Source organism: Rhinoraja longicauda, chromosome 29 (genome assembly GCF_053455715.1).
Source record: "Rhinoraja longicauda isolate Sanriku21f chromosome 29, sRhiLon1.1, whole genome shotgun sequence".
Classification (NCBI taxonomy): domain Eukaryota; kingdom Metazoa; phylum Chordata; class Chondrichthyes; order Rajiformes; family Arhynchobatidae; genus Rhinoraja; species Rhinoraja longicauda.
Window position 1 is genome coordinate 7014109 of NC_135981.1, and position 26089 is coordinate 7040197.

At 47.5% G+C, this 26089-nt stretch overlaps 1 protein-coding gene across 2 annotated transcripts in view; it reads left to right on the forward strand.

Annotated features, from left to right (window-relative positions):
• The window catches only part of LOC144607729 (gasdermin-A2-like), an 80890-nt gene that overhangs the window by 46789 nt on the left and 8012 nt on the right, over window positions 1-26089 (forward strand). For both annotated transcript variants that reach the window (XM_078424766.1, XM_078424765.1), the window contains exons 2-6: window positions 17498-17709; window positions 19372-19564; window positions 20525-20696; window positions 22722-22830; window positions 24568-24630. In XM_078424766.1, coding sequence (XP_078280892.1) covers window positions 17499-17709; window positions 19372-19564; window positions 20525-20696; window positions 22722-22830; window positions 24568-24630 — 748 coding nt within the window. In that variant the 5' untranslated portion in view covers window position 17498. The remainder of the gene's footprint in view (window positions 1-17497; window positions 17710-19371; window positions 19565-20524; window positions 20697-22721; window positions 22831-24567; window positions 24631-26089) is intronic.

A 26089-nucleotide genomic window follows, 5' to 3' on the forward strand; every position in this document is an offset into this window, starting at 1 on the left:
TTCAGTGAAGCGTAGGATGCTGAGGTATGACCTTGGAGAGGTCTATGCGGGGCGTAGATAAGGTGATCAGCCACGGTCTTTTCCCTGGGGTACGGGAGTCTAAAAATGAGAGGATTTAGGTTTAAGGTGAGGGGAAGTGGGAGCAAGACTTAAAAAATAATCTGATGGGGCAACGTTTTTGGACAAAGGATGGTGCACACGGAATGAGTTGCCACAGGAAGTGGTCGAGGCTGGTACAACGATGACATTTAAAACACTCTCGAACAGGCACATGGACAGGAAATGGTCGGGGTGCAGGCAAGGGGGGGGGGGGGGGAGGATAGCACGATTGAGTTGGGCCGAAGGGCCTGTTTCCCATGGTGCGTGGCTCTTTGACATTATGATTTAAATCGGAGCCTCACAACACTGTGGTCGGGTACATTCTCGAAGTCTTCTTCAAGGTTTGGTGTTGTGGGTTTGTAAATAGTTTACTGGTCTAAATCTGGGTGAACTCATTCACCATTGAAGTTCCTGTTTAAGTATCATAAGTGCTTCTGTAAACTGGGTCACAGGCGTATAAAAGCTCAAAGAGGAAATGTCTTGTGCTGTTCCACCGTTCAGTAATAGCAAGGTTGATCTGCTTCCCTGCACTAACCCCATATCCATCTTTTCCCCTTAATATCTTGAAAACCATAGATCCTCTATCTTGAATATACTAAGAGACTGGGCAACCCATACAAAGACTTCCAAAGGTTCAGTATCCACTGAGTGACGAGCTTCTTTCCAACTCTGCGCTGAACAGGGTTGCCAACTTCCTCACTCCCAAATGCTGGACAAGGGTGACGTCACCGCCCATGCGCCCCACGTGACCTCACCCAGCCAGCGGCCACGTGCTCCCGCTCCACCAATGGCGGCTGCCATTGGTGGAGCGGGAGCACGTGGCCGCTGGCTGGGTGAGGTCACGTGGGGCGCGGGGCGGCGACGTCACCCTTTGTCCCTTGTTTGGGAGTGAGGAAGTTGGCAACCCTACTAACACGGGACAAGGGCGGTCCCGTACGGGACAAACTAATTTAGCCCAAAATACGGGATGTCCCGGCTAATACGGGACAGTTGGCAACCCTAGTGCTGAATGGCACGCCCCGTAATTCTGAGATCATTCTCCCTGTAACCGTATTTGATTTTCTCCGGGTGCTCTGGTTTCCTCCCGCACTACAAACGGCCCAATTGTAATCACGTATCAATAGACAATAGACAATAGACAATAGGAGCAGGAGGAGGCCATTCGGCCCTCCGAGCCAGCACCGCCATTCAATGTGATCATGGCTGATCATTCTCAATCAGTAACCCGTTCCTGCCTTCTCCCCATACCCCCTGACTCAGCTATCCTTAAGAGCTCTATCTAGCTCTCTCTTGAATGTATTCAGAGAATTGGCCTCCACTGCCTTCTGAGGCAGAGAATTCCACAGATTCACAACTCTCTGACTGAAAAAGTTTTTCCTCATCTCTGTTCTAAATGGCCTACCCCTTATTCTTAAACTGTGGCCCCTTGTTCTGGACTCCCCCAACATTGGGAACATGTTTCCTGCCTCTAACATGTCCAACCACTTAACAATCTTATACGTTCGATAAGATCCCCTCTCGTCCTTCTAAATTCCAGTGTATACAGGCCTAGTCGCTCCAGTCTTTCAACATATGACAGTCCCGCCATTCCGGGAATTAACCTAGTAAACCTACGCTGCACGCCCTCAATAACTATCGTCTTACTGCTGACTGGTTAGCACGCATCGAAAGCTTTTCACTGTACCTCGGCACGCGTGACAATAAACTAAACTCAAACTCAATTGGCTTGGGTAACATTGACCCTAGTGTGTAAGATAGTGATCGCAGGTCGGCGCGGACTCGGTGGGCTGAATGGCCTGTTTCCACACTGTATCCCTAGGTTAAACTAAAATGAACAGGCCCTTCAGCCCATGATGTCTGTGCTGACCATGATGCCAAACTAAACTAACCCCATCTCCTTGCGCAAGAACTATCCCCTTCCCCCATCTTCCGCCCTGTCCATATGTCTCTTTGAACGCCTCTTGACTGTCACTATCATATCTGCTTCCTCTTGATTCCATGGGAGAGAGGGAAGGGAGAGAGAGAGAGAAGGGGAGAGAGAGAAAAGGGGGAAGGGGGGGAAGGGGGAGGGAGAGAATGGGGGGAGAGAGGTAGAAGGAGGGAGGGGGGAATGAGAGGAAAATGAGAGGGGGAGGGGGAGAGAGGGATGGGGAGGAGGGGGAGAGAGGGATGGGGAGGAGGGGGGAAGTAGAGAGAGGAGGGCAGAGATAGATAGATAGATTATTGATTAGTGCGGGTGTCAGGGGTTATGGGGAGAAGGCAGGAGAATGGGGTTAGGAGGGAGAGATAGATCAGTCATGATTGAATGGCGGAGTTGACTTGATGGGCCGAATGGCCTAATTCTACTCATATCACATGATCATGAAGTAATGTGTTCACTCCACATCTGGAGTATTGTGTGCAGTTTTGGTCTCCTAATTTGAGGAAGGACGTACTTACTATTGAGGCAGTGCAGCGTAGAATTCACGAGGTTAATCCCTGGGATGGAGGGACTGTCATATGAGGAAAGATTGGAAAGACTGGGCTTGTATTCACTGGAGTTTAGAAGAATGAGAGGGGATCTTATAGAGACGTATCAAATTATAAAAGGACTAGACAAGCTAGATGCAGGAAAAATTTTCCCAATGTTGGGGAAGTCCAGAACCAGGGGACACAGTCTAAGAATAAAGGGGAGGCCATTTAAAACTGAGGTGAGAAGAAACTTTTTCACCCAGAGAGTTGTGAATTTGTGGAATTCTCTGCCACAGAGGGCAGTGGAGGCCAATTCACTGGATAGATTTAAAAGAGAGTTAGATCGCGCTCTGGGGGCTAGTGGAATCAAGGGATATGGGGAGAAGGCAGGCACAGGTTACTGATTGTAGATGATCAGCCATGATCACAATGAATGGCGGCGCTGGCTCGAAGGGCCAAATGGCCTCCTCCTGCACCTATTTTCTATGTTTCTATGTTTCTATGTTTCTATGTTTGACACTTGGGTTCTAACCACGGGGTTGGGAAGGTTAAAGCACCAGGGTTGGCAATATCAGTCACAATACTTCGTTTTGGTGTGATGAGGATGTGCAATGGCAAGAGTGTGGGAAGTAGGCCCAGCAGAGTTGGTTGCTAATCTACCCTTCAGTAAGATGGTGGATGATCAGGCTTGCTGGACCTCCATGTGAAGCAGAGGTTCATGTGCACCTCTTCCAACCTCATCTCCTGCATTCAGTGCTCCCTATGTTGCCTCCGTTACATCAGCAAGACCAAGTGTAGGCTAAGCAACTGGATGGATCCACTAGTGGGAAAGTTGAGGACCAGAGGCCATGGTGTCAGAATAAAAGGATGTATCTTCCACCCGCTGGAGTTTAGAAGGATGAGGGGCGACCTCATAGAAACTTACTGAATAATGAAAGGCCTGGATAGAGTGGATGCGGAGAGGATGTTCCCAGTCACGGAAGCCTTAGAATTAAAGGATGTTCCTTTGGGAAGGAGATGAGCAGGAATTCCTTTAGTCAGAGGGTGGTGAATCTGTGGAATTCATTGTCACAGAAGGCTGTGGAGGCTAAGCCAGTGGATATTTTTAAAGCGGAGATTGACAGATTCTTCATTAGAAAGGGTAACGGGGGTTATGGGGAGAAGGCAGGAGAATGGGATTGAGAGGGAAAGATAGATCAGCCATGATTCAATGGCGGAGCAGACTTGATGGGCTAAATAGCCGAATACTGCTCCGAGAACCTATGATATGAACAAATGGTGCATTCTGTCTGCCAAGTGGGCGGCACGGTGGCGCAGCGGTAGAGTTGCTGCCTTACAGTGAATGCAGCGCCGGAGACTCAGGTTTGATCCTGACTACGGGCGCCGTCTGTACGGAGTTTGTACGTTCTCCCCGTGACCTGCGTGGGTTTTCTCCAAGATCTTCGGTTTTCTCCCACACTCCAAAGACGTACAGGTATGTAGGTTAATTGACTGGGTAAATGTAAAAATTGTCCCTAGTGTGTGTTGGATAGTGTTAATGTGCGGGGATCGCTGGGCGGCGCGGACTCGGTGGGCCGAAGGGCCTGTTTCCGCGCTGTATCTCTAAATCTAAAATATCTAAGGCCAGCTGGTTGCTAACGATTTGAAGAAAGATCTCAACCCGAAACCTCACCCATTCCTTCTCTCCAGAGATGCTGCCTGTCCCGCTGAGTTACTCCAGCATGTTGTGTCTATAACATATAACATATAACATATAACAACTACAGCATGGAAACAGGCCTGTCCGGCCCTACCAGTCCACGCCGACCATTCGCCCTGACCTAGTCTCATCTACCTGCACTCAGACCATAACCCTCTAATGCCCTCTTATCCATATACCTATCCAATTTACTCTTAAATAATAAAATCGAGCCAGCCTCCACCACTTCCGCCGGAAGCCCATTCCATACAGCCACAACCCTCTGAGTAAAGAAGTTCCCCCTCATGTTACCCCTAAATCTTTGTCCCTCAATTCTGAAGCTATGTCCCCTTGTTGGAATCTTCCCCACTCTCAAAGGGAAAAGCCTACCCACGTCAACTCTGTCCGTCCCTCTCAAAATTTTAAAAACCTCTATCAAGTCCCCCCTCAACCTTCTACGCTCCAAAGAATAAAGACCCAACCTGTTCAACCTCTCTCTGTAGCCTAAATGCTGAAACCCAGGCAACATTCTAGTAAATCTCCTCTGTACCCTCTCCATTTTGTCGACATCCTTCCTATAATTTGGCGACCAGAACTGCACACCATACTCCAGATTCGGCCTCACCAATGCCCTGTACAATTTTAACATTACATCCCAACTTCTATACTCGATGCTCTGATTTATAAAGGCAAGCATACCAAACGCCATCTTCACCACCCTATCCACATGAGATTCCACCTTCAGGGAACAATGCACAGTTATTCCCAGATCCCTCTGTTCCACTGCATTCCTCAATTCCCTACCATTTACCCTGTACGTCCTATTTTGATTTGTCCTACCAAAATGCAGCACCTCACACTTATCAGCATTAAACTCCATCTGCCATCTTTCAGCCCACCCTTCCAAAAGGCCCAAGTCTCTCTGTAGACTTTGAAAATCTACCTCACTATCAACTACTCCACCTATCTTAGTATCATCTGCATATTTACTAATCCAATTTGCCACACCATCATCCAGATCATTAATGTAAATGACAAACAACAGTGGACCCAACACAGATCCTTGGGGCACTCCACTAGACACTGGCCTCCAACCTGACATACAATTGTCAACCGTTACCCTCTGGTATCTCCCATTCAGCCATTGTTGAATCCATCTTGCAACCTCATTATTAATACCCAAAGATTTAACCTTCTTAATCAACCTTCCATGTGGAACCTTGTCAAATGCCTTACTGAAGTCCATATAGACAACATCCACAGCCTTGCCCTTATCAATTTCCCTGGTAACCTCTTCAAAAAATTCAAGAAGATTAGTCAAACATGACCTTCCAGGCACAAATCCATGTTGACTGTTTCTAATCAGGCCTTGATTATCCAAATAATTATATATATTGTCCCTAAGTATCTTTTCCATTAATTTTCCCACCACAGACGTCAAACTAATAGGTCTATAATTGCTAGGTTTACTTTTAGAACCTTTTTTAAACAAAGGCACAACATGCGCAATGCGCCAATCTTCCGGCACCATCCCCGTTTCTAATGACGTTTGAAATATTTCCGTCATAGCCCCTGCTATTTCTGCACTAACTTCCCTCAATGTCCTAGGGAATATCCTATCAGGACCTGGAGACTTATCCACTTTTATATTTTTCAAAAGTGTCCGTACCTCCTCTTCTTTAATCCTCCTAATTTCCATCACTACTCTACTTGTTTCGCTTACCTCACATAATTCAATATCCTTCTCCTCGGTAAATACCGAAGAAAAGAAATTGTTTAATATCTCCCCCATTTCTTCCGGCTCAGCACATAGCTGTCCACTCTGACTCTCTAATGGACCAATTTTATCCCTCACTATCCTTTTGCTATTGACATATCTGTAGAACCCCTTGGGGTTTACTTTTACATTACTTGCCAAAGCAGCCTCATATCTTTTTTTCGCTTTTCTAATTTCCTTTTTAAGATTCCTTTTACATTCTTTATATTCCTCAAGAACCTCATTTACTCCCTGCCGCTTATATTTATTGTATATCTCCCTCTTTTTCCGAACCAAGTGTCCAATTTCCCTGGTAAACCACGGCTCTTTCAAATTTTTATTCTTTCCTTTCCACCGAACAGGGACATAAAGACTCTGTACTCTCAAAATTTCACCTTTAAATATCCTCCATTTCTCTATTATATCCTTTTCATAAAACAACAATTTCCATTTCACTCCTTTTAAATCCTTTCTCATCTCCTCAAAATTAGCCTTTCTCCAATCCAAAATCTCAACCCTTGGTCCAGATTTGACCTTCTCCATAATGATATTGAAACTAATGGCATTATGATCACTAGACCCAAAGTGCTCCTCAGCACATACCTCCGTCACCTGACCCATCTCATTTCCTAACAGGAGGTCCAACACTGCCCCTTCTCTGGTAGGCACCTCTACGTATTGCTGCAAAAAACTATCCTGCACACATTTTACAAACTCCAAACCATCCAGCCCTTTACAGAATGTGATTCCCAGTCTATATACGGAAAATTGAAATCACCCACAATCACCACTCTGTGCTTACTACTAATATCTGCTATCTCCTTACATATTTGCTCTTCCAATTCTCGTTCCCTATTTGGCGGTCTATAATACACCCCTATAAGTGTTGCTAAACCTTTCTCATTTCTGAGTTCCACCCAAACAGCCTCCTTAATCGAGCCTTCTAGTCTGTCCTGCCAAAGCACTGCTGTGATATCCTCCCTGACAAGCAATGCAACACCCCCACCTCTTGCCCCTCCGATTCTATCACATCTGAAACAATGAAATCCTGGAATATTTAATTGCCAATCGCAACCCTCCTGCAACCATGTTTCACTGATCGCCACAACATCATACTTCCAGATGTCAATCCAGGCTCTAAGCTCATCCACCTTTCTTACAATGCTCCTAGCATTAAAATATACACATTTAAGGGACCCATCATTTCTTATTCTCAGTTTATTTCTTTTCCCTTCTTTCTCTCCTACATATTGGGTCTGAGTGTTTCCCTTTTCTGTCTCCTGCCTCACACACTGCCTATTAGCTATCTGTGTTTGAGTCCCTCCCCCCAACCGTACTAGTTTAAAGTCTCCGCAGTTATTTTAGCAAATCTCCCCGCCAGGATATTGGTTCCCCTCGGGTTCAGATGCAACCCGTCCTTTTTGTACAGGTCATACTTCCCCCAGAAGAGGTCCCAATGATCCAGAAACTTGAAACCCTGCTCCCTGCACCAGTTCCTCAGCCACGTATTTATCCTCCACCTCACTCCATTCCTATTCTCACTATCGCGTGGCACAGGCAGTAAGCCTGAGATTATTACTTTGGAAGTCCTTTTTTTTAACTCTCTTCCTAGCCCCCTGAATTCTCCTTTCAGGACCTCTTCCCTTATCCTACCTATATTGTTGGTACCTATATGTACCACGACCTCTGGCTCCTCTCCCTCCCCTTTCAGGATATCCTGGACACGCTCAGACACATCCCGGACACCGGCACCAGGGAGGCAAACCACCATCCGGGTCTCCCGACTGCGTCCACAGAAACGCCTATCTGACCCCCTCACTATAGAGTCCCCTATTACTACTGCTCTCCTCTTCCTTTCCCTACCCTTCTGAGCAACAGGGCCGGACTCCTTGCCAGAGGCCCGGGCACCGTCGTTGCCCCCAGGTAGGCTGTCCCCCCCAACAGTACTTAAACAGGAGTACTTATTTCCAAGGGGTACAGCTACCGGGGTACTCCCTAGTCCCTGCCTCTGTTCCTTGCCCCCCCTAACAGTGACCCACTTGTCTACCTCCCGTGGTCTAGGAGTGACCACCTCTCTGTAACTCCTATCTATAACCTCCTCACTCTCCCTGATCAGACGGAGGTCATCAATCTGCCGCTCCAGGTTCCTAATACGGTCCCTTAGGAGCCCCATCTCGTCACACCTGGCGCAGATGTGGATGTCTGGAAGACTATCAGACTCCCAGATTCCCCACATCCGACACCCAGAACAAAAAACTGCCCTGGCACTCATACTCTCCAAACAAAGCCCCGCGCTCGGTTACTAAACCTACCGCCCGGCCGCTACTCCAACCGCTCCAACCGCCCACCCAAAAGAACTGAGTGATCTCCTGGGAGAGGCGAAAAACCGGATTAAAAACCCAGGCCAATTTGGGAAAAAATCCGGGAAATTCCTCTCCGACCCCAAGCTAGGTGATCGAAACTAGTCCGGGAGATCACACAGGTCTTACTCCTTACTATCCCCACACAATCCCCACACACTACTTCCCAAGCAACACAGCTTGCTGCTGCTTGCTGCTGCTGCTGCTGCTGCTGCTACTGCTGATTGCTGCTGCTGCTACTGCTGATTACTGCTATCTTCGGTTTAAACCAACATCTGCAGCCCCTTCCAACACATGCGAACGATTTTAACTCTCCTTCCTATTCCCGTACTGACATTTCTGTCCTAGGCCACTGAGGTAGTCTGAAGAAGGGTTCCAACCCGAAACGTCACGCACCCTTGCTCTCCAGAGATGCTGAGTTACTCCAGCACTTTGCGTCTTCATTTGTAAGCCTCCATCTGCAGTTCCTGGTGTCTACATCTTCCATAGGTTGGTCGATCGTGGCTGTCCTATCTCTCCCCCCTAACCCCATTCTCCTGCCTTCTCTCCATAACCCCTGACACCCGTGCTAATCAAGAATTTACTTATATCTCCCTTAAAACAATGCTTCCCTCTAATTCCTAGTTTTAGTTTTAGTTTTAGAGATACAGCGCAGAAACAGGCCCTTCGGCCCACCGGGTCCGCGCCGACCAGCGATCCCCGCACATTAACACTATCCTACACACACTAGGGACAATTTTTTACATTTGCCCAGCCAATTAACCTACATACCTGTATGTCTTTGGATTGTGCGAGGAAACCGAAGATCTCGGAGAAAACCCACGCAGGTCACAGGGAGAACGTACAAACCCCGTACAGACGGCGCCCGCAGTCGGGATCGAACCCGGGTCTCCGGCGCTGCATTCGCTGTAAGGCGGCAACTCTACCGCTGCGCCACCGTGCCCCAAGATAATTATAAATATCTTCCAAATACGCAGTGAAAAACAAAGATAAGGCAGTGACAAATATCTGGTAAAATAGCGAGGGACTAATTGGATAGTTCTGTCAATGAGACGGCATTGGCACAAGGGGCTGAATGGCCTTCAGAGCAGTATCCTTCTGAAATTCTGCGCAATTATGGCACCAGGAGACATGTTTTTGGCATGGTTACTCAATTGAGCTGGAAGTATCAAAAGAGTTGGAAAGTATTTATTTGTCGGGGACTTCCTCCCATATCTCAGGGGAGCAGGAACGCAAAAAAAAAATAAAAAGAATCCAATTACTTTTTAAATCTAAAAATACAACACTGGTTTTATTTTTCTGTCAGGGTTGATGTGTGTGCGATTCATAAATCCTATGCTGTCAAGCAGAGTTCATCTCTCCGAGCTTTTCTCCTAATATCCTGTCAGACTCGGTTTGCACACTTTGCTGAATGTGTAGCTGATGGATGGATGGTAGTCTTTTGTTCAAGCAACCATTGTATATCAGCGTCTTCCACAGTGTGACACCTCTCCTCTCTCTTCCCTCACACCGGACTTTGTGATAGTGATTCAATCCCCGAAGCCTTGGTGTTTGGAAGATATTTATAATTATCTCGGCGGCACGGTGGCGCAGCGGTAGAGTTGCCGTCTTACAGCGAATGCAGCGCCGGAGACCCGGGTTCGATCCCGACTGCGGGCGCTGTCTGTACGGAGTTTGTACGTTCTCCCCGTGACCTGCGTGGGTTTTCTCCGAGTTCTTCAGTTTCCTCCCACACTCAAAAGAGGTACAGATTTGCAGGTTAATTGGCTGGGTAAATGTAAAAATTGTCCCTAGTGGGTGTAGTGATCACTGGTCGGCGCGGACCCGGTGGGCCGAAGGGCCTGTTTCTGCACGGTATCTCTAAACTAAACTAAATACATTAACCTTTACTCAGCCAAAGGGAATGATGAATTCCAAGGCCTATGACAGATTCATCAGTTTGGCAGAACCAGAGGACATGGGGTCTGAAGAAGGGTCTCGACTCGAAACGTCATCCATTCCTTCTCTCCAGAGATGCTGCCTGTCCCGCTGAGTTACTCCAGCATTTTGTGTCCATCTTATGTTTAAGGTTATGAGTGGGGAAAGGTTTAATTGGGACCAACTTTTTCACGCAGAATTTACAGAAGCCAATTAACCTACAAACCTGCGCGTTTATGGAGTGTTGGAGGAAAGTGGAAAAACCCGGAGAAGACCCACGCAGGTCACTGGGGGTACATGCAAACACCGTACCCGGGGCCCCTGGAGGTACATGCAAACACCGTACCCGGGGCCCCTTGGCTGCTGTAAGGCAGCAACTCTACCGCTGCGCCACCGTGCCACAATGGATTCTGTTCCAACTTGGAGGCTGTAATTAATCAAGCCCTTTCCCCAGATCAAATAAATGTGAGGCTGTACACATACCTGCAGGCTGAGTTCGCCCATCATCCATATAAGTCTGGTTCTTGGATCAGACCATTCCTCCTTCTGCATTTGTTTGTGGTGTTGCGAAAGACCATTTAATTAGCCAAATCCAGCACTCAACATTAGCCTGCACGTTATCAATATTTATAAACAAGACGAGTGTGTAAAACAGTCACGGTTCCTCTGGTTAGTGCCGGCGTGATCTCAAATCCATCGCATTGATTCCACAGGTCTCCTGCCTCACGGGTGCAGTTGTGATCTGACTGTTAAAGCAGAGGCCTTTGGCCTTCAAGTTGGCACAGTGCCAGGCTTGCTTGGCCTCATGGGTTGGCTGCAAGCAACATGTGGTTTGCTTTTAAGGACCCCTATGATCATGATACATGGATGCTAGTTGAATTTGTTGAATGAGGGGGGTGGGGGAAGGAGGGAGGCGGGAGATTTAATAGGAACCCGAGGGGTAACTTTTTCACACAAAGGGTGGTGGGTGCATGGAATGAGCTGCTGGAGGAGGTAGTTGCGGCAGGTACTACCACAATGTTTAAGTAACATTTGATGGGTACATGGATAGGATAGGTTTAGAGGGATAAGGGCCAAACGCGGGCAGATGGGTCTAGTGTAGTTGGGACATGTTGGATGATGTGGGCAAGTTGGGCCGAGTGCCCTGTTTCCATGCTGTCAGACTTTATGACTCTACGCCTATTCCAACTAGGAAATAGAATTCATCCTTATTTGATGGTGTTATGGTTTCCTCCTACATCCCAAAGATGTGCGGGTCTGCAGGTGAATCGGCCTCTGTACTTTGCCCCTGGTGTGTCGAGAGAATGGTATATCATAGAACTGGTGCGAATGGGTGATCAATGGTCGGCATGGACTCAGTGGGCCGAAGGGCCTGTTTCCATGCTGTATCTTTAAACTAAACTAAACATAGGTGTGGTGATATGCATTCTCTACTGTTAGGGTGCCGCAGATACTACCATTTATTTAGAATCAAACAGGTAGAACACCTTAATGATTGCAGAATAAGAGAAGTGGCTGACGTTTATGACGTTACGATGCCCAATATATTCCTGGCAGCATGACATGTACACGACTCAGGCCTTTGCTCTGAAGCTGGTTTGAAAGTGTGAGTAACTTACCCTTTTGGGTTTGTTTGAATGTCATTGCCGCTCGCTGCTCATTACTTCAGTAATTGCCAAGATTGATGCCTTTAGATAATGATGTTTTGTTGGCATGAGCAGTGATTCCACCTGGCAGCCATTAATAATAATAATAATAATAATAATAATAATAATAATATTCATTTATTGTCATTGCAACGAGTACAACGAAATTAAAAAAATAGCCAATCCTGACGGTGCGTACAAACATATATGCAATAAATGCAAAAACAAATAAATACATAAATACAATTAAATACAATTATATTAAGTACAAGATTTTTTAACGGTGTTGCCTAGTGCAAAGGTAGTGTTCAGTTCTCGTATGGCCCTGGGGTAAAAACTGTTCTTAAGTCTGTTTGTTCGGGATTTGATCGACCTGAAACGTCGACCAGAGGGCAGATGAACAAACAGACGGTGGCCGGGGTGGGATGGATCTTTTATTATTTTGCCTGCTCTACTGAGGCAGCGTAGGCTGAACAGGTGCTCCAGGGAGGGCAGTGAGCAGCCGATGATCTTCTGGGCCGTCGTGATGACCCTCTGAAGGGCCTTCCTGTCCTTTTCTGAGCAGCTGGCATACCATGTGGTTATACAGTATGCCAGCACACTCTCAATGGAGCAGCGATAGAAGGACAACATGAGCTTCTCCTGCAGTTTGGTTTTCCTGAGGATCCTCAGGAAGTGGAGTCTCTGCTGTGCCTTCTTTACTGTGGTGATGGTGTTGGTAGACCAGGTAAGATCCTCTGTGATGTGCGTACCCAGGAACCTGAAAGCTGGTACCCTTTCCACACAGACCCCATTGATGTAGAGTGGGTCGTAATCTCCACTGGTTTTTCTAAAGTCAATTATAAGTTCCTTTGTTTTGGAGGAGTTCAGGACCAGATTGTTCACTGAACACCATGCTGCCAGCCTTTGGATTTCATCCCTGTAGGCTGTCTCATCTCCTTCTGAGATGAGTCCAACCACAGTCGTGTCATCCGCGAACTTGATGATGGTGTTGGTGGGATGGGTGGGGGCACAGTCGTGAGTGTAGAGGGAGTAAAGGATGGGGCTCAACACACAGCCCTGTGGTGAGCCGGTGCTCAGTGTAATGGTGGAGGAGAGGTGAGGGCCTATTTTGACGGTCTGGGGGCGGTTGGTCAGGAAGTCCTTGATCCATTGGCAGATGGTTTGGGAAAATCCAAGGTCGGAAAGTTTGGTGACCAGTCTGCTCGGGATGACCGTGTTAAAGGCAGAGCTGAAGTCGAGGAAGAGCATCCTCACATAGCTCCCCTGGTGTTCAAGGTGGGTCAGTGCAGTGTGAAGAGCAGTGTCGATGGCATCCCCTGTAGACCTATTTGCTCTGTAGGCAAACTGGTGTGGGTCGAAGGTGGGTGGGAGGCTGGCTTTGATGTGCTGCAGGACCAGTCTCTCGAAGCACTTTGTGATGACCGGTGTGAGTGCTACCAGACGGTAGTCGTTAAGACCGCTGATGACAGACTTTTTCGGCAGTGGGATGATTATGGCGGACTTCAGGCAGGGAGGGATGGTGGATTTTAAAAGGGACAGGTTGAAGATTTTTGTGAAGACCTCAGATAATTGGTCTGCACATTCCCTCAGCACTCTGCCCGTCACACCATCGGGGCCTGCAGCTTTCCTGGGATTCACTGCTCTGAGCACGCGCTTAACATCATACTCCTGCACAGTGAAGGTGTTGCTGTCAGGTGCTGGAGAGGGTGTAATGTCTGCCACTGTAGCTTTCACCTCGAAACGAGCAAAGAAACAGTTAAGTTCCTCAGCCAGCGAGGCGTCGCCGTCGGCAGTCGTGCGGTTGCTGGTCTTGTAGTTGGTGATGTGCTGGATGCCTTGCCATACCCGCCGTGGGTCATTGTTGGAAAAGTGGTCCTCAATCTTCCTCTTGTAGGACGCTTTGGCATCCTTGATGCCTCTCTTCAGGTTGGTTCTAGCAGCACTGTATAGAGCTCTATCACTAGACCTGAAGGCGGTGTTACGGTCCTTGAGGAGAGACCTGACATCCTTTGTCATCCAGGGTTTTTGATTTGATTTGTATTACACCCAGAGACTGTCAAGCCCTCCACACTTGGAACATTGGTGCTAAATTGTGTTGGTGGTGTGGAACCGCACTGCAGTGCTGTGGCAAAGGTGTGTGAGTTTTGCTGTGGATTATCGGAGAGCCATTGAGCCGGACAGCTTGAAAATGGGCACTTCAGCCCAAATTACCCCAGCCGGCCAACATGCCCCATCTACACTAGTCCCACCTGCCCACGCTTGGCCTATATCTCTCCAAACCTATCCTATGGGCAGCGGTAGAGTTGCTGCCTTACAGCGAATGCAGCGCCGGAGACCCGGGTACAATCCCGACGATGGGTGCTGTGTGTACGGAGTTTGTACGTTCTCCCCGTGACCTGCATGGGTTTTCTACGAGATCTTTGGTTTCCTCCCACACTCCAAAGACGTACAGGTTTGTAGGTTATTTGGCTTGGTAAATGTGAAAATTGTCCCTAGTGTGTGTTGGGTAGTGTTAATGTGTGGGTATTGCAGGTCGGAACGGACCCGGTGGGCCAAAAGGGCCTATTTCCACGTTATATCTTTAAACTAAACTAAACTAAATTATCCATGTACCGTATGAAAACACGTTAAAACATGTTCTGTGATTAGTTTGGAGTAGAAGAGAAAGAGTTTGGGGGGTTGACTGATGGGACTGCATCTTATCCAGTGGGAAAAGAAGACTTTGGAGGGATATGGGCATAATTGAGGCTATTTGGTTGAGCTCAATATGCCAACTTGATGGACAAGGTGGGTCAAAGAGTTTGTTTCATTGTGGTACGACTCCATGACTCTATGACTCCAGGAGGAGTCCACAATGCTTTGATGGGCCAAATGGCCTGCTCCTGAACGCTAACACTTTTATGATTTCATGATTTTGAATTTATTTTAGGAGAGGAGCAGAACAGTAATTAATTTATCACCATTTTGCAAATCCAAACGAAAACAAGTGAGTCACAGGTAATTGTTAAACTCAGTGAACCACGAAAATAGCTTTGATTTTAATCAAAGAAAGGCGATTAAAGTGAACAATGTCATCCCTCTGGTCTCAGTAAAGGTCATAAGGGCGGCAATGGTGGCGCAGCGGTAGAGTTGCTGCCTTACAGCGAATGCAGCGCCGGAGACTCAGGTTCGATCCTGACTACGGCCGCCGTCTGTACGGAGTTTGTACGTTCTCCCCGTGACCTGCGTGGGTTTTCTCCGAGATCTTCGGTTTCCTCCCACATTCCAAAGACGTACAGGTACGTACAGGTAAATGTAAAAAATAAATTAAAAAATTGTCCCTAGTGTGTGTAGGATAGTGTTAATGTGCGGGGATTCCTGGGCGGCACGGACTCGGGGGGCCGAAGGGCCTGTTTCCGCGCTGTATCTCTAAATCTAAAAAAAAATCTAAATAAGGTCATGTGGTAGGAGCAGAATTAGGCCATTCGGCCCATCAAGTCTACTACGCCATTCAATCATGGCTGATCTGTCTTTCCCTCTCAACCCCATTCTCCTGCCTTCTCCCCATAACACCTGACACCCGTACTAATCAAGAATCTATCTATCCCTGCCTTAAAAATATCCATTGGTGGCCTCCACAGCTGTCTGTGGCAATGAATTCCACAGATTCATTTCACCAAACATGCACAGAATGAAGTCTGTGTAGGAAGGAACTACAGATGCTGGTTTACCCCGAACAAAGGCACAAAACTGCTGGAATAACTCAGCGGGACAGACAGCATCTCTGCATAGATGGAATGGTGAAGAAGGCCCTTTAGAGGAAGGAAACATGTTCCCAATGTTGGGGGAGTCCAGAACCAGGGGCCACAATTTAAGAATAAGGTGTCGGCCATTTGGAACTGAGATGAGGAAAAACTTTTTCGGTCAGAGAGTTGTGAATGGAGGCCAATTCTCTGAATGCATTCAAAAGAGAGCTAGATAGAGCTCTTAAGGATAGTGGAGTCAGACGGGTATGGGGAGAAGGCAGGAACGGGGTCCTGATTGAGAATGATCAGCCATGATCACATTGAATGGCGGTGCTGGCTCGAAGGGCCGAATGGCCTCCTCCTGCACCTATTGTCTATTGTCTATTGAAACGTCACCCATTCCTTCCATCCAGAGATGCTGCCTGTCCCGCTGAGTTACTCCAGCATTTTGTATCTACTTCGGTGTCCAGAGTAAAGCTGTGTTCTGTGCATTTCCAGCTATGATGTTTGGGATTTAATCGTGACAAATATCACACAATGCTCTTTTTGCCTTCTGGACGATTCAGCTGACAAATGAAAGATTGCAAAATAATTCTCTTGGAGGTTTGATATTGGAAATTCCACGGGCAACCCTTTTATTTCATCAGTGCCTGGTGAAAATGGATGGGTTTAAGCTTTGCGAGGCAATACCTGCTTTCACAGCCTGCCTGTGTACATACAGAAGTGGAGGACAGGAGTAACACGAGGACTGGAATTGGGAGACAGGTCGACACAAAATGGTGGAGTAACTCAGCGGGTCAGGCAGCATCTCAGGAGAGAAGGAACGGGCGACGTTTCGGGGCGAGACCCTTCTTCAGACTGATGTCAGGGGAGGGGGCGGGACAAAGATGGGATGTAGACGGAGACAGGAAGACCAGTAGGAGAACTGGGAAGGGGGAGTGGACAGAGAGAGGAAGCAGGGACTGACTGAAGTGGGAGAAGTCAATGTTCAAACCGCTGGGGTGTAAACTGCCCAAGCGAAATGTGAGGTGCTGTTCCTCCAATTTGCGCTGGGCCTCACTCACTCTGACAATGGACGAGGCCCAGGACAGAAAGGTCAGATTGGGAGTGGGAGGGGGAGTCGAAGTGCTGAGCCACCGGGAGATCAGGTTGGTTGAGACGGACTGAGCGGAGGTGTTCAGCGAAACGATCGCCGAGCCTGCGCTTGGTCTCGCCGATGTAGAGAAGTTGACATCTGGAACAGCGGATACAGTAGGTGAGGTTGGAGGACGTGCAGGTGAACCTCTGCCTCACCTGGAGGAACGCCTCACCTGGAGGAACTGAGAAGGAATGTCAGGGTATGTGCAGCCCCGATCACAACATTTTTCCACGTACGTGAGGGCATTTTTCTTATTCCGACCTGAAACGACACCTATTCCTGGCCCTCCAGAACTGCTGCCTGACCCGTGGAGCTGGCCCATCATTTTGTGTTTTGATCTATAGACAATAGACAATAGGTGCAGGAGGAGGCCATTCGGCCCTTTGAGCCAGCACCGCCATTCAATGTGATCATGGCTGATCATTTTCAATCAATACCCCGTTCCTGCCTTCTCCCCATACCCCCTGACTCCGCTATCCTTAAGAGCTCTATCTAGCTCTCTCTTGAATGCATTCAGAGAATCGGCCTCCACTGCCTTCTGAGGCAGAGAATTCCACAGATTCACAACTCTCTGACTGAAAAAGTTTTTCCTCATCTCAGTTTTAAATGGCCTACCCCTTATTGTTAAACTGTGGCCCCTTGTTCTGGACTTCCCCCCAACACTATAAAATCTCTTCTTTTTTTTCTCTCTCTCCAATCAACCGTATTGTTTCTCTCATTTCAGGATGTTTAAAAAGGCGATGGAGCAGCTGATCAGCCAGATTGATAGTGGGGGTGAGCTGAGGCCAGCCACCAGTGTGTACGACTCTGCGAGGTTTCAGCCCCTGTGTCTGGTGTACAGGAGGCGTGGCGGCCTATTCTGGAGGAAGCCAAAGTATCGCGGCACGGATTTCAAGCTGAAGCAGATACTGGTTGATGGAACCGACTTACCGACTGGTGGGTCTCTCTCTCCCCCCCCCCTGTCCACGTGGACACGCACGGACCGCGGGGTTCTGTCCTTGAACCAGCCCGTTCACGAGATCATCTGATTCCCGGGATGACGGGACTGTCGTACGTTGAAAGACTGGCGCGACTAGGCTTGTATACACTGGAATTTAGAAGGATGAGAGGGGATCTTATCGAAACGTATAAGATTATTAAGGGGTTGGACACGTTAGAGGCAGGAGACATGTTCCCAATGTTGGGGGAGTCCAGAACCAGGGGCCACAGTTTAAGAATAAGGGGTGGGCCATTTAGAACGGAGATGAGGAAAAACTTTTTCAGTCAGAGAGTTGTGAATCTGTGGAATTCTCTGCCTCAGAAGGCAGTGGAGGCCAGTTCTCTGAATGCATTCAAGAGAGAGCTAGATAGAGCTCTTAAGGATAGCGGAGTCAGGGGGTATGGGGAGAAGGCAGGAATGGCGTACTGATTGAGAATGATCAGCCATGATCACATTGAATGTTGGTGCTGGCATGAAGGGCCGAATGGCCTACTCCTGCACCTATTGTCTATTGTCTATCCCATACAATACAGGGCAGCACGGTAGCGCAGCGGTAGAGTTGCTGCTTTACAGCGAATGCAGCGCCGGAGACTCAGGTTCGATCCTGACTACGGGTGCTGCACTGTAAGGAGTTTGTACGTTCTCCCCGTGACCTGCGTGGGTTTTCTCCGAGATCTTCGGTTTCCTCCCACACTCCAAAGACGTACAGGTATGTAGGTTAATTGGCTGGGTAAATGTAAAAATTGTCCCTAGTGGGTGTAGGATGGTGTTGATGTACGGGGATCGCTGGGCGGCACGGACTTGGAGGGCCGAAAAGGCCTGTTTCCGGCTGTATATATATGATATGATATGATGATGATATGATATGATATGATATGATATGATATGATATGATATGATACACTAACACTATCCTACACACACTGGAGACAATTTACAATATTACAGACGCCAATGAACCTACAAACCTGCCCACCTTTGGAGTGCGGGATGATACTAAAGCAAGAAATGTGGATCAGATACTACGCATCTAATGCAACGAATAGCAAGATATTAAAACATTGACATGATAACTCTATAATAGAGAGATAACCCTGGATAAGTTTATGGACACGGTTGAGGGCTGTGAAGCACGGACTAACTGGGAGTCAGTGCTAGCTGAAGGTGGTAGATGGGACAAGGCGGCTGATGCTGATGTAAAAGCCGGTAGACAATAGATGAAACAAGATTCAGAAATGGAAACCCTTCATCTGTGTCAGATGTTTAGTTTAGTTTCGCTGAGAGATACAGCGCAGAAACAGGCCCATTGGCTCACCGAGACCGAGCAGACCGGTGATCCCCGCACACTAACGCTATCCTACACACACTAGAGGATCATTTTACATTTGCACCAAACCAATTAACCTACAAACCTGTACGTCCTTTGGAATATGGAAGGTAAACCGGAGCATGCCGGAGAAAATCCACGCAGGTCACAGGGGGGGGCGTACAAACTCCGTGCTGACAAGCCCCCTTGGTCAGGATCGAACCCTTATGTCTGTCGCTGTGAGGCAGCAAATCTACCTCTGCACCACTGTGCCACCCTAAGATGGTGATATGTTTTATTTATTTTCATGCAGTTCAGCAGACTGACATGTCCTTACAGTTTTCGAAGTCATTGGAGCGGCCGATGAAAGGGATGGCTAAGCTAAGTATCGATCCACTGGTGGGAAATGTTGCGATTACAAATAAAGTGTGCAACACCATTCAGCTGGAAGGAACCAAGCAAGTTTACATCAGAGTCTCTGATCTAACTGAATGTCTGGAAAACAGGTAACATGCAGTAACAATGATATCTCCAACGTGGTCAACTTTAGTCATTGATTGTTTCGTTTAGTCTAGTTTAGAGATACAGTGTGGAAACAGGCCCTTCGGCCCACTTTGTGTGAAAAAGTTACCCCTCGGGTTCCTATTAAATCTTTCCCCCCTCAACTTAAACATGTGTCCTCTGGTACTCGATTCCCCTACTCTGGGCAAAAGACTCAATCTATTCCTCTCCTGATTTTGTACACTGACTCATTGTCAATAATTCGTACAGCATGGAAACAGGCTGGGGAGATGGATATCGTCTCTGAGGAGCAACATCAGACAATTGGTCCTGTAGATGGAAGGTGAGGTCTGATATCGCACATTGAAGAAAGTGATTCGGTGCCCAGTACCGTTGCACAGTAGATTCATTGGCCTCGGGGAAATTGCCCCTGGTGTGTGCAGGGAGCGGATGAGATCGTAGGGTAACATAGAGCTAGTGGGAATGAGTGATCAATGGTCGGTGTGGATCTGGTGGGCCAATGGAGTTGTTTCTATGTGCAGATGATGGTTCAAACCGAAGATAGACACAAAAAGCTGGATTAACTCAGCGGGACAGGACGCACTCTGGAGAAAGGAATGGGTGATGTTTCGGGTTGAGACCCTTCTTCAGCCAAGTCTCGATCCAAAACGTCACCTATTCCGTTTCTCCAGAGATGCTGCCTGACCCGCTTGAGTTACTCCAGCTATTGGTGTCCATCTCCGGGCCTACATCCATGCTGTATCTTTAAACTAAACTAAAGTACTTGGGCACCAAGATTTATGGTTCCTTTAATATGATCAGCCATGATCACAATGAATGGCGGTGCTGGCTCGAAGGGCCAAACGGCCTCTTCCTGCACCTATTTTCTATGTTTCTGTGTTTTTATGTTAACAGATTGAAAGGTAAAAATTTGAACTTGTTCACAATTCCCTTTTCCCTTTCAGGAAGGTTGGCCGCTCTTGGGAGCTGATTGAGAGAAGTTACTCAGGCCATCTCTGTGTAGTGACTGAAGTATTAATGTCTGTGCGGCCCCTGACACTGAAGAAAGTTCATCAAAGAGGATCAGAATTCTACGTAACAATACCTTCCAAATCCCTGGTTGGTGAACTAGCCACGGTTAATAAATTAATTCCTTTACTCTGAGAATTCTGCAATAGGGATTAATCGATAAAATCAGATTATTTTGGAAAACGGTGATTTGAAACAATCTACCTGTTCAATCTATGTAGGAAGGAACTGCAGATGCTGGCTTACTCAGAAGATAGACACACAATGCTGGAGTAACAGCGGGACAGGCAGCATCTCTAGAGAGAAGGAAGTTCCCCTAAGGACTGGGAAGAGGGGTTACCTCTCCCCTGACTCTCAGTCTGAAGAAGGGTCTCAACCCAGAACATTGCCTGTTCCTTTACTCCAGAGATGCTGCCTGACCCCCTGAGTTACTCCAGCATTTTGTGTCTATCTACCTGTTCCAACTACCTGATCTGAAGAAGGGTCCCGACCCGAAACATCACCCATCCTTTTTCTCCAGCGATGCTATAGACAATAGACAATAGGTGCAGGAGGACGCCATTCGGCCCTTCGAGCCAGCACCGTCCATTCAATGTGGTCATGGCTGATCATTCACAATCAGTACCCTGTTCCTGCCTTCTCCCCATACCCCCTGACTCCGCTATTCTTAAGAGCTCTATCTAGTTCTCTCTTGAATGCATTCAGAGAACTGGCCTCCACTGCCTTCTGAGGCAGAGAATTCCACAGATTTACAACTCTCTGACTGAAAAGGTTTTTCCTCATCCCAGTTCTAAATGGCCTACCCCTTATTCTTAAACTGTGGCCCCTTGTTCTGGACTCCCCCAACATTGGGAACATGTTTCCTGCCTCTAACGTGTCCAACCCCTTAATAATCTTATACGTTTCGATAAGATGCTGCCTGAATTACTCCAGCAATTTGTGTCTTTCTTTGGTACAAACCAGCATCTGCAGTTTCTTTCTACACATACGTGTTCTGTATAGAAATTAAGCTTTGGAGGGTGAGTCGGCAGATCAGGCAGAACCTGTGGAGGGAAATGGTGGCATTTCTGGGTCGGGACCCTTCTTCAGACTGATTGGAGTAGGGGGCAGAAAGCGAGCGGGTAAGATCATCTCTGACCCCTCTCACCCTGGCCGCAAACTCTTCGAAGCACTTCCCTCTGGAAGGCGACTCCGGACTGTCAAAGCAGCCACAGCCAGACATAAAAACAGCTTTTTTTCCCCACGAGTAGAAGCTCTACTCAATAACCAAAAGTCCGTAGCCTCTTTTTGCTCTGGTTTATTTCATTCACATGTTTAAACTATAATGTCTTAAGTGTGGCAAATAAAATTTGAGACTCAGTCATTTAAGGAGATTGAGCACATTGTCCAAAATCTGGGTCAAGGAGTTTAGGGAGGACCTGCCTGGGAAGGAGGGAGAGAGGCAGAGAGGCTGAATGGAGTTCTGCAGTTGATATTTGGACAGAACAAATAAAATTAAGGCAGAGATAGATAGATAGATTCTTGATTCGTACGGGTGTCAGGGGTTATGGGGAGAAGGGGGGAGAATGGGGTTAGGAGGGCGAGATAGATCAGCCATGATTGAATGGCGGAGTAGACCTGATGGGCCCAATGGCCTAATTCTGCTCCTATCCCATATGAAAATCAAGGGAGGTGGGGAGTTCGACCTGGCTGGTGCTATAGGTGGAATTTGAGGGTTTCTGTTGGGAAAGCTTGGAGATGGGGGAAGAGTGAGGCAGTGGAGAGATTTGATGGTAGTCCAGTTGACAGCGCAGAATTTCCCTCGAAAGATGACAAGGCAGATTAATAATCGAAGCAGAGGGACATTAGTAGAACTTTCTCCGCTGACTCAATTGATTTTAATCTGGGAGATTGTGCAGAGAACAAATAAACGTAAACGAGTTGAAAGCAGAAGTTATTTTTAAAAAAGGGAAATGGTTCGGAGCAGTTTGTGCTTCCTTAGTATCGGAGCGATCAGAAGCTCCTTAGTATCGGAGCGATCAGAAGCTCCTTAGTATCGGAGCGATCAGAAGCTCCTTAGTATCGGAGCGATCAGAAGCTCCTTAGTTCCGTGCCTCGGGAGTACTTCATCTCTATTCACTATGTCCATTCTAGATGGGTGCAGAATACGATCTTTCGACAGAAAGCACTCTGTGCATTCCTGAGGGGTCTGTCCTTGCCTACAAAGTGTGGGAGCTCACCCTGACAAAAGACGACGTGCTGTGTAAGTGGAACTAGCAATTGAGCCGTTTTACCTTTCTCACACATTCCTGTCCAAAGCGTGTCTGGATAACCCAGCTCCAGTCCTCCCCTTCAGTTTAGTTGAGTTTAGTTTAATTCAGTTTAGTTTATTGTCACGTGCACCAAGGTACAGTGAAAAGCTTGTGTTGCATGCTAACCAGTCAGCGAAAAGACTGTACGTGTTTACAATTGAACCGTCTACAGTGTACGGATTCATGATAAGGGAATAACGTTTAGTGCAAGTTAAAGTCTAGTAAGTCAAGTTGCGTCAATGGGCATTGTGTGAGAGATCAGGTTGTATGGACATAAGTGGGGGAATGGATTGCTCTGAGAGCTGCCAGAGACACTCAAGGGGTGGGATGGCTCCCTTTCCCATCGAAAGGGAATATAATGATAAATAGCCAGGTGGGCGTTTTGCAACTATGAATCCAGACAACGAACAAGGGTCATGAAGAAGGGTCTCGACCCGAAACGTCACCCATTCCTTCTCTCCTAGATGCTGCCTGACCTGCTGAGTTACTCCAGCATTTTTGTGATACCTTAGACACATGTTACCGTAGAACGGTACTGGCGCTGGAGTCTGAAGAAGGGACTCGACCCAAAACATCACCTGTTCCTTCTCTCCAGAGATGCTGCCTGTCCCGTTGAGTTACTCCAGCATTTTGTGTCTATCTTCGGCACTAGAACGAAGCCCCCTGACCCCTCATTAACGAGGCATACATTCAGCAATACTGGATTGATTTCTTTCTCTGTCTCAGTTCATTCCGGGATCAATAGCAGTGTTACAGCTTTTGCTCCAGACATAATGAGCTACCACCACTGGGCAGGGAATGATTATGGAGCTGACTGGCTCAGCAGGGATCTACTTCACCCCAGTAATGGGTCACGGGTTTCATCTTCCACTCTGCCTCCATTATCTGGAAACAGTTCAATGACCCAACTGTACGTTTAATCCCTTCATTTAACTCCATCCAGTTAACTCTCTGCAATTTGTGCGGCACGGTGGCGCAGCGGTAGAGTTGCTGCCTTACAGTACAAGAGACCCGGGTTCGATCCTGACTACGGGTGCTGTCTGTACGTTCTCCCCGTCACCGCATGGGTTCACTCCGGGTGCTCTGGTTCCCTCACACACTTCAAAGACAATAGACAATAGGTGCAGGAGGAGGCCATTCGGCCCTTCGAGCCAGCACCGTCATTCAATGTGATCATGGCTGATCATTCTCAATCAGTACCCCGTTCCTGCCTTCTCCCCATACCCCCTGACTCTGCTACCATTAAGAGCTCTATCCAGTCCCTCACAACAGTTCCTCCACTTGGGGTCCCGACCCGAAAAACGTCGCCTATCCAAGTCCCCCACAGATGCTGCCTGACCCGCTGAGTTACTCTGGCGCTCTGTGTATTTTATTTGTAATCCAGCATCTGCAGTTCCTTGTGTTTCACCTCCATTTCCTGACGCTGCCCTGGCCCTCCCTCCCGACGTACAGGTCTGTAGGTTATTTGGCTTGGTATTATTGTAAGTTGTCCCTGGTGTGTGTGTGTAGGATAGTGTTAGTGTGCGGGGATCGCCGGTTGGCGTGGACTTGGTGGGCGAAAGGGCCTTTTTCCGGGCTGTATCTCTAAAGTAAAGAGACGAAGCAATAAAAAGTTATAGGTTTGTTGCCTGCGGCATTCGTATGGCCTCCGGCCTCCTGCAACTCAGTGTCTTTCTTTTCTATTTCAGGTCTTTCAAAGCCACAGTGGAGGAGGCGGGCTAAGTCTTGGATGTGCCAGGACACTGCAAACGGTACCATCACTGATGGAGCTGGTTGGAAATTAGTGGACGGGTAGACCATGTTCCTGATAGAAGCAGAAGCAGGCATAGATAGTCACAGAGAAACAAAGCTTCTCGGCCCACTGGATACACCCCAACCATTACTGGGGTGAAGTAGATACCCATTTAAAGTAGTCATAGAGTGATAGTCATACAGCGTGGAAACTGCCCAGCTTGCCCAACATGTCCCAGCTACACTAGTCCCATCTGCCAGCATTTGGTCCATATCCCTCCAAACCTGTCCTATCCATGCACCTGTCTGACTGCTTCTTGAACATTGGGATAGTCCCAGCCTCAGCTACCTCCTCTGGCAGCTCGTTCCATACACCCACCACGACTTTGTGTGAAAAGGTTACCCCTCAGATTCCTATTAAACCTTTTCCCCTTCACCTTCAACCTAGGTCCTCTGGTCCTCGAAGTAGTTCAACTTTAATCCCCTTCTCCCTGCCTTCCATCAATTCACCCAGATTCCACCACGCACCTGCCCAGCAGAGGCAACTTGCAATGGGCAATTAACCGACCAACCCTCATGCCTTTGGAATATGGGAGGAAAGTCCAGCAGAAGCAGGCAGATGGTGAAGGAGTTCCCTGGGTAAATTTTACCCGGGACAAGCATCTTAGCAATTGTAGAGTGGATTCACTGCACGGGAGGGGATGAGGTAAGATGAGAGACAAGGTACTCAATGGTTAGAGGGACAGACAGGCAGGCATGTCCACGGCGGTAGATGTAAGTTGAGGATGTTGTGTTACCTTCCTGATCCTTACACCAGTGAAAGTGAGTTCATCTTTTATCTATTCAGGCTAAACCTCTTTTTTTTTTCAAAATAATAATCCCTCCTTAATCTCTTTGTGTGGAGAGAAAAATAAATGGCAGGAGATATTTTCAGTAACCCTGTCAATGGTTTAATTCAAGAACTGGATTCGAAATAGGGCACTGGGGATGGATCAAGCCAAGCCCATAAATCTGAACTTTCTCAGAACAATGAAAAATGTGTGTATGTGCCTGTTTGCATCTGTCTTTCTGCTACCAAGGACAGAGATTCATTAACCTGTGATTATATTGAGTGTATTCCTTCTGGAGTCTGTCTAAGTTTAATTCAAGACCTTAAATCTTATCTGTTACATGTATCTGCAAGTACTTTACCCTGTTTCAGTCGATATTTCAAAGACTAATTCACTGCTGTAGTTTCTTTGCTGTGAAGATGTCAATATTTCTCGCAGTGGGTCCAACCTTCCCCGACCAAGGAGAAGTCACTTCCATCTAACGAAGCAGTTTAAACACAGTTGCATTATTAAGTGAAGCACGTTTAGTCCCGAGAGGGTAATTTCTTACAGAGATCATCATTTACAAAGGATCTACGAAACATAAGTACATTTATTTACAAACTAGAAAAATATATCAATGTTCTAGAGACAAAAACAAGTTGTCCAT